The 9426-nt window shown below is 43.9% G+C and overlaps 1 protein-coding gene across 1 annotated transcript; it reads left to right on the top strand.

Moving 5' to 3' along the window:
* The first annotated feature begins 2139 nt into the window (after positions 1–2139).
* Positions 2140–4774, top strand: LOC109898835 (nuclear factor 7, brain-like). Its single transcript, XM_031835156.1, has 6 exons — positions 2140–2722; positions 2936–3034; positions 3146–3376; positions 3511–3533; positions 3626–3744; positions 4061–4774. Exons 1-6 carry the CDS (start codon positions 2291–2293, stop codon positions 4624–4626), a joined length of 1470 nt encoding a protein of 489 aa, XP_031691016.1. The 5' UTR covers positions 2140–2290; the 3' UTR covers positions 4627–4774.
* Positions 4775–9426: the final 4652 nt, after the last annotated feature.

The following is a 9426-nucleotide window of genomic DNA, read 5'->3' as shown; positions in this document are numbered from 1 at the left end:
TCCAGTGGTAGTGGAATCAACAGACACAAAGTTTGACAAAAGCCTTTGTATCTGGAGCAGTTGGGGACAGAGAAATGACTCAGTGGCAGAGAAGGGAAAATGAGAATTGTGGGTGAGAGATAAAGAAAAAGAGTAGTTGGAAGACAGACAGAGGAAGAAAGAGCTGATAGATTGCATCAGAAACGTTTAGGTATCCTATTTAAAAGAAGTATGTGACTAGTTTATTTGATTAGATGCTCTCTTGTCTGCCTAGAGCTGTGCCCGAAAAAGTAGCATGGGATTTCATCTGCCAAATAATCAATATTAACTTAATAGCCTCTTAAATACAGGTAACTGCCAAAATAATGGAAACTTAAATGAGGGATAAAAGAATATTGAAAGCAGGTGCTTCCACACAAGTGTGCCATTATTTTGGCTACCATGACAATGCCCCCCATCCACAAGGCACGAGTGGTCACTGAGTAGTTTGATGAGCATGAAAATGATGTAAAACATATGCAATGGACGTCACAGTCACCGGATCTCGACCCAATTGAACACTTATGGGAGAGTCTAGAGCGGTGCCTGAGACAGCGTTTTTCACCACCGTCAACAAAACACCAAATGATTGAATTTCTCATGAAAGAAAGGTGCCGCATCCCTCTGATAGAGTTCAAGAAACTTGCAGAATCAACGCCAAGGTGCGTTGAAGCTGTTCTGGCTCATGGTGCCCCCAACGTCCGATTAAGACACTTTCTATTGGTGTTTCCTTTATTTTGGCAGTTACCTGTATGAGCCCCAGTCATCATCCCTTGTGATTGACTACAATACAGCAACCATATAGCAGTCCTTTACCACCCCCGTTTGATAGCTTTCACAACTGAATGTCAGCGACACCAAGTTATATTCAGATCTATTTATACTTTTTTGAAGTAATGCTATGGCACCTTGGTATTGCTGATACACTATGGACAATGTCAGTGACAGTTGGTATCTCTGTGAGCCAACTCGTATGCAAAGAGTATGCAAGCATGACTGAAGTCGCTTTGGATAAAAGCGTCTGCTAAATGGCATACAATTTATTACAGCGGAAGAATATTGTAAACTCAACACGTAAAGTGGTGGTCCCATGTTTCATGAGCTGAAATAAAAGGCCCCAGAAATGTTCCATACGCACAAAACGGTTATTTCACTCAAATTTTGTGCAGAAATGTGTTTACATCCCTGTAAATGAGTATTTCTTCTTTGACAAGATAATCCATCCACCTGATGGATTAAACAGCGTGATCATTACACAGGTGCACCATGTGCTGGGGGACAATAAGAGGCCACTTTAAAATGTGCAGTTTTGTCACACAACACCACTGATGTCTCATGTTTTTGTAGGGAGTGTGCAATTGGCATGCTGACTGCAGGAATGCCCACCAGAGCTGTTGCCGGAGAACATCCATTTCTCTACGATAAGCTGCCATCCCAGGCCCACCCATGACTGCACCCCTGTCCAGTCATGGGAAATCCATAGATTAGGGCCTAATGAATTTATTTCAATTGACTGATTTCCTTATATGAACTGTAACTCAGTAAACATTTTGAAATTGTTGCATATTGTGTTTATATTTTTGATCAGTATATGCAGTATATGTAATAGTCACCAGCTGAGAGTCTGCTAACATGTGAAGCTACCTGTTATGTCGGGTTGCAGTTCAGATGGAGCTGGGTTGACAAAATTATTTAACTGGTTCTACTCTAAAAATTCATGGAATTTATAGCCAATCACAACAGACCAGAATCACCTCTTAAGAGTATGAGCTTTTTGAAGTTAATTTGACAATGTGTCAGACTGGCAATTATGGCTGAGGCTGTTAGCACATCAATGTCAAATCAGTTATTATTTTGACATAATAAGTCCTAAAACTGTATTTTCATCTAACGTTCCTTCAAGACTGCATCTAAACTGCGGTGTACTTTGTATCTTTTATATATGACAGCTTGGCTGTTTCTGTTGGGTTTTTGTTGTTGAAAGACTGAGATAGTAACAGTACTTGAGATACAACAGCGTGTGCCAAAGGAATTACTTAATTGCTATCTGTCCTGGAATGAACCGGATAAGCTGGATAAACTTTGATCACAGGTAGGGCCTAAATTGTATTAGATAGCAATTTAAACCTAACTTCCCTGTCGTGGGTTGGAGAACAGGAATAGAAAGGGAAAAAGGACACGGTTGTAATGACACATGTACACATGTACAGTCGCTATTTCATACTGTACGCTGAAGAGATTGGCCTTTACCTAACTTCATCTGAGGAAGAGGATGACCCAGCAGGGACCTACAGCAGCTATGGAGGAAAGACTCAGCTGTCCCATCTGCTTTGAGTTCTTCCAGGACCCAGTGAGTCTGAAATGTCAACACAGCTTCTGCCGCAGCTGCCTGGAAACACCAACAAGGATTCAACAAAAGCAGCGCGAGTGCCCAGTCTGCAGGGGAAGGAATTCCATAGACAATATCCAGCCCGCAATGTCTAATATGAAACTGAGGAACATAGTGGAGGCCTACCTGCAGGGAGAAGAGAAGAAGGGGAGTGGGGGGAGAGCAGTGGGTCTTGTGGTGTGCGCCAGACATAATAAGAAGCTCAGGTTTTTCTGTGAGGAATGTGAGGAACTTGTTTGTGCAGTGTGTGTGGAGACCGAGCGGCATGCCAAGCATAAACACCAGCCAGTGAAGGAGGAAGCGCAATGGCGTAAGGTACTGTGCTATACCTGGAAGACAGATCTACTTGCAGTTTTTGCTCTTGCTAACCGAGTTGCATTTGGTATTAGATAAAAGTACCAGTACAGAATAGCTGAGAAACCAAATCTACCAACCAAAAGTATTTTTGACTTCGATCCATCATTTTTCTACTGTTACCCCTCCCTACTTCTCCACCACTATCCCCACTCTCTTCCATTATCTACCCAGAGGGAAATCACTTCATTGATCTACAACCTTCCTGAAAAACTGGAACTGGACATAAAGCAAGCGAGAGTCACAAGAAAGTGTGCAGCACAATACATCAAGGTATGTCGCTAGCTAAATTCCACAATATTACAAAGATAGGCCTATTACAAAGATGTTACATAGATATTGCATAGGTACATGTCTATCTTACTGTACTGTTCCATTTTCCAGACCCAGGCCCAAACCACAGCAGAACAGATCAAGAGTGAGTTTGCGAACCTCCACCAGTTCCTGAGAGTTGAGGAGGAGGCCAGACTGGCAGCTTTGAAACAGGAGGAAGGGGTGAAGACAGGGTTACTGACCGAGAGGATCGCCCGTCTTGCCAGCAACATGACCTCACTCCCAGGGAGGATCTCAGACATACAGGCCAAGATGAAGACAGATGACATCTCGTTTCTACAGGTCACACTTTATTTTGCATGTCACAACTGTTCAATGTACTGAGGCTGTCTCAATCAAAGATATTATTCTGTACTGAGGCTTTCCCAAACAAATATATTATTCTGTACAGAGGTCCACATGTGTTCTTGTTTCAGATGTACAAGGACTTGAAAGACAGGTATGCAACATTACAATGATCCTCAATAGTCAAGTATCTGATCAGTCACCAACACTATTATCATGCAATGTCTGTACTGTCTGTCATTTCAGGGCCAAGTATACAATGCAGGATCTAGAGCCTGTATCGGGGGCACTGATAGACGTGGCCCAACACTTGGGAAACCTGAGGTTCAAGGTCTGGAAGAAAATGCAAGAGATGGTGCAATACAGTGAGTACAAAGTTTTATAAGCAACTGTCCACGCATTTGAGGTCATTGACTTGCTTCAATGACGCAGAGAAATGATCAGTTACTAAACATTATAGTACAATATCCAGGCTCCAGTGTCAGTCATTCATGCCATGAATCACGACTGAAGTAACAATAAAATGTCACCGTTCTGAGCTAGTCTGATTACTGACAATAAAACTGATGAATGTTCTGATTCCTGAATGACAAACTGCTGACTCATGTTCTGTTCATACAGCCATAACATCCATGTATCTGACCTGGTGTCCAACTAACCTGTCCACTCCCTCTGTCTCAGCCCCTGTGACCCTGGATGTGAATTCAGCCCACCCTGATCTACTGATCTCTGGGGTCCTCCTGGAGGTGAGTGACAGACGATCGTCCCAGCCTGTGCCTGATAACGCGGAGCGATTCGACAGCTCAGTGAGCGTGCTGGGCTCTGAAGGCTTCTACTCAGGCATTCACAGTTGGGAGGTGGAGGTGGGGCCTAAGAAGGCCTGGACCCTGGGAGTGGCCAAAGAGGGTGTGGCCAGGAAGGGCAATGTGATGGTCAGCCCAGAGGGTGGGATCTGGGCGATGGGGCTGTGGAACGGGGAGGAGTATAGCGCTGGAACCTCCCCCCTGGGTACCCCTTTGGTCCTGAGTAGGAAACCCCAGAACGTCAGGGTCAAGTTGGACTATGAGAAAGGAGAGCTGTCCTTCTATGACTCCAGTGACATGTCACTCATCTATATGTTCGAACAGAGGTTCACAGAGAGACTGTTCCCCTACTTCTCTCCCTGCCTTAACTCCGATGGCACTAACCCTGGAGTACTGAGTGTCTGCCCTGAAAAGGTGTTTGTGACTGTGACACCTGCTCACTAAGGATATTTTCTGGTGATACTCACCGAAGTGTCTGTCTTGGTAAAGTCTGTCACAGTGACTCTAGTGGTGACAGTGATGTCTGTGACACCAATGTGTATTCCGAAACTTTGTCTGGGGCACTTTCGTGTAAATGAATTTATTGAGAGAATGTGTCATGAATTCCCTACTTTTTGGTGGTATGTTCAATAAAATTACAGTTTTAGAGTTCCAAAATTAGAGTTCCAAAAGGGTTCCCTTTTTGGTTCCAGGTAAAACTATTTCGGGTTCCATGTAGAACCTTTTGTGGAAAGGGGTTCTTCAAAGGGCTTTCCTATAGGGACAGCTGAAGAACCTTTTTGGTTCTAGATAACACCTTTTTTTGAAGAATGTACAGTTGTGGCCAAAAGTTGAGAATGACACAAATATTAATTTCCACAAAGTTTGCTGCTTCAGTGTCTTTAGATATTTTTGTCAGATGTTACTATGGAATACTGAAGTATAATTACAAGCATTTCATAAGTGTCGAGGTCTTTTATTGTTGATGCAAAGAGTCAATATTTTTTGTGTTGACCCTTCTTTTTCAAGACCTCTGTAATCCGCCCTGGCATGCTGTCAATTAACTTCTGGGCCACATCTTGACTGATGGCAGCCCATTCTTGCATAATCAATGCTTGGAGTTTGTCAGAATTTGTGGGTTTTTGTTTGTCCACCCGTCTCTTGAGGATTGACCACAAGTTCTCAATGGGATTAAGGCCTGGGGAGTTTTCTGGCCATGGCCCCAAAATGTCAATGTTTTGTTCCCAGAGCCACTTAGTTATCACTTTTGCATCATGGCAAGGTGCTCCATCATGCTGGAAAGGGCATTGCTCGTCACCAAACTGTTCCTGGATGGTTGGGAGAAGTTGCTCTCGGAAGATGTGTTGGTACCATTCTTTATTCATGGCTGTGTTCTTAGGCAAAATTGTGAGTGAGCCCACTCCCTTGGCTGAGAAGCAACCCAACACATGAATGGTCTCAGGATGCTTTACTGTTGGCATGACACAGGACTAATGGTAGCGCTCACCTTGTCTTCTCCGGACAAGCTTTTTTCCGGATACCCCAAACAATTGGAACGGGGATTCATCAAAGCAAATGACTACCCCAGTCCTCAGCAGTTCAATCCCTGTACCTTTTGCAGAATATCAGGCTGTCCCTGATGTTTTTCCTGGAGAGAAGTGGCTTTTTTGCTGCCCTTCTTGACACCAGGCCATCCTCCAAAAGTATTCGCCTCACTGTGCATACAGAATGCACTCACACCTGCCTGCTGCCATTCCTGAGCAAGCTCTGTACTAGTGGTGCCCCGATCCCGCAGCTGAATCAACTTTAGGAGATGGTCCTGGCGCTTGCTGGACTTTCTTGGGTGCCCAGAAGCCTTCTTCACAACAATTGAACCGCTCTCCTTGAAGTTCTTGATGATCTGATAAATGGTTGATTTAGGTGCAATCTTACTGGCAGCAATATCCTTGCCTGTGAAGCCCTTTTTGTGCAAAGCAATGATGACGGCACATGTTTCCTTGCAGGTAACCATGTTTGACAGAGGAAGAACAATTGATTCCAAGCACCACCCTCCTTTTGAAGGTTCCAGTCTGTTATTTGAACTCAATCAGCATGACAGAATGATCTCCAGCCTTGTCCTCATCTACACTCACACCTGTGTTAACGAGAGAATCACTGACATGATGTCAGCTGGTCCTTTTGTGGCAGGGCTGAAATGCAGTAGAAATGTTTTTGGGGGATTCAGTTCATTTGCATGTCAAAGAGGGACTTTGCAATTCGTCTGATCACTCTTCGTAACATAACATGGAGTATATGCAAATTGCCATCATACAAACTGAGGCAGCAGACTTCGTGAAATTAATATTTGCGTCATTCTCAAAACTTTTGGCCACGACTGTAGTGTATGATACAGTACATTCAGCAAATGTTCAAACCCCTTGACTTTTTCTACATTTTGCTACGTTACGTCTTTATTCTAAAATGTATGAAAAAAATGTCCTCATCAATCTACACACATACCCCACAATGACAAACAGGTTTTTAGAAAAATCTGAAATACCTTTTTACATAAGTATTCAGACCCTTTGCTATGAGACTCGAAATTGAGCTAAGGTGCATCCTGCTTCCATTGATCATCCTTGAGATGTTTCAACAATTTGATTGGAGCAGCTGTGGTAAATTCTATTGATTGGAAATTATTCTGCAGCACTCCACCAATCAGGCCTTCATGGTACAGTGACCAGACGGAAGGCAGTTCTCAGTAAAATGTACATGATAGCCCACTTGGAGTTTGCCGAAAGGCACCTAAAAGACTCTCAGACCATGAGAAACAAGGTTCTCTGGTCTGATGAAACCAAGATTGAACTCTTTGGCCTGAATACCAAGCGTCATGTCTGGATGAAACCTGGCACCACAGCTACGGTGAAGCATGGTGGTGGCAGCATCAAGCTGTGGGGATGTTTTTCAGCGGCAGTGACTGGGAGACAAGTCAGGATTGAGGGAGAGATGAACGAAGCAGAAGTACACATAGATCCTTGATGAAAACCTTCTCCAGAGCACTCAGGACCTCAGACTGGGGCGAAGGTTCAGGACAACGGCCCTTAGCACACAGCCATGACAACTCAGGAGTGGCTTCGGGACAAGTCTCTGAATGGCCTTGAGTGGCCGAACCACAGCCTGTACTTGAACCCGATTGAACATCTCTGGAGAGACCTGAAAATAGCTGTTTTTCCATTTTAGAATAAGGCTGTAAAGTAGCAAAATGTGGAAAAATCAGGGGGTCTGAAGACTACTTTTATCCAATGTAAAAAACACAATTTCAAATGTTGCTACATAAGACTGAATCGACCAATCGGTCACATATTACAATAAATACTATGGTTAAAATTGGCATGAATAAAAACATGTACCAGTTCCAAATACGCTGACAGCTGCGCCACACAGGTTACAAAAAAGTTGGGAAGACATCTTCGATTGTCCAATCCCATGGCACTTGTCTTATGAACTGATATACAAAACAACGATTGATTCAACAATCCATTTGAAATTATTATACAAAATGTTCTATATTGTAAATCAATGGTCAGTTTATTAGGTACACCACCCAGTTCATGAAATAGGTTCACTCCTACAGACAGTGAGTCACATGGCTATATAAAGCAGGCAGACAGGCGTTGAGGTATTCCGTTACTGTTCGATTGAATGTTAGAATAGGCAAAACGAGTGACCTAAGCTACTTTGAGTGTGATATGATCGTCTGTGCCAGGCACGCCAGTTCCAGTATCTCAGAAACGGCCGGCCTCCTGGGCCTTTCATGCACAACAGTGTCTACGGTTTAACAAGAATGGTGCGACAAACAAAAAAAACATCCAACAGACGACCACACTAGGTTCCACTCCTATCAGCTAAAAACAAGAAGAAGCAGCTCCAGTGGGCACATGATCACCAACTCTGGACAGTTTACTAGGGGAAAAACATTGCCTGGTCTGACTTTCTTGTTGATGGTCAAGATTTGGCGTAAGCAGCATGAGTCGATGGCCCCATCCTGCCTTGGTGTCAACGGTACAGGCTGGTGGTGGTGGTGTACTGGTGTGGGGAATGTTTTCCTGGTACACGTTAGGTCTCTTGATACCAATTGAGGAACGTTTGAATGCCACACCTTGAAGAATCCATTCCCCGAAGAACTCTGTTCAGGAGGCAAAGGGGGGTCCGACCCGGTAATAGATGGGTGTACCTAGTAAACTGACCCCTAACCACTTTACCATGGCGTTCCAAATTAAACATGTTACTTTTAAAACGTTATAAGCATGATGTCTTATTCAGTAATTCACAGTTCAACATGCTCTTCTGTTACTTGCTAGAGAGTACAGCTACAAAAGACAATATACGGAGAATAAACAAAGGGGGTGGATCGGCTGGATCATCTAAATTGAAAAGTTATTGGGAACAGCAGGAATGTGGATGATCCAATAAAATCGGTCTGTTCTGATTAAACAGAACGTTCTGGAATAGGGTGCTGGTATGCAGCTTTTTGATACTGCATTACATGCTGGTCAAACATCTCATTTAAAAATCATGGGCATTAATATGGAGTTGGTCCCCCCTTTGCTGCTAAAACAGCCTCCACTCTTCTTGGAAGGCTTTCCACTAGATGTTGGAATATGAGCTTTAGTGAGGTCAGAAATTCATCCAAAGGTGCCTGAACAATGAAAAACAGCCCCAGACCATTTTTCCTCCACCAAATTAGGGATATTAAGTTTGTGTGCGGCTGCTCGGCCATGGAAACCCATTTCATGAAGCTCCCAACGAACAGTTATTGTGCTGACGTTTCTTCCAGGGGCAGTTTGGAACTCGGTTATGAGTGTTGCAACCAAGGACAGACCATTTTTACGCATTACGCGCTTCAGCACGCTGCAGTCTCATTCTGTGAGCTTGTGTGGCCTACCACTTTGCGGCTGAGCCGTTCTTGCTCCTAGACATTTCCACTTCACAATAACAGCACTTACAGTTGCCCGGGGCTGCTCTAGCAGGGCAGAGATTTGACGAACTGAGTTGTTGAAAAGGTGGCATCCTATGACGGTGCCACATTGAAAGTCACTGAGATCTTCAGTAAGGCCATTCTACTGCCAATGTTTGTCTGTGGAGATTGCTAGGCTGTATGCTCGATTTTATACAGCTGTCAGTAACGGGTGTGGCTAAAATAGCCAAATCCCCGAAGTTGAATGGGGTGTCCACATACTTTTGTGTATATACAGTGCCTTGCGAAAGTATTCGGCCCCCTTGAAC

This window comes from Oncorhynchus kisutch, linkage group LG11 (genome assembly GCF_002021735.2).
Source record: "Oncorhynchus kisutch isolate 150728-3 linkage group LG11, Okis_V2, whole genome shotgun sequence".
In the NCBI taxonomy this organism is placed as follows: Eukaryota; Metazoa; Chordata; class Actinopteri; order Salmoniformes; family Salmonidae; genus Oncorhynchus; species Oncorhynchus kisutch.
Note: the sequence above shows the minus strand (reverse complement) of the source record. Positions and strands in the feature narration are given on the sequence as shown.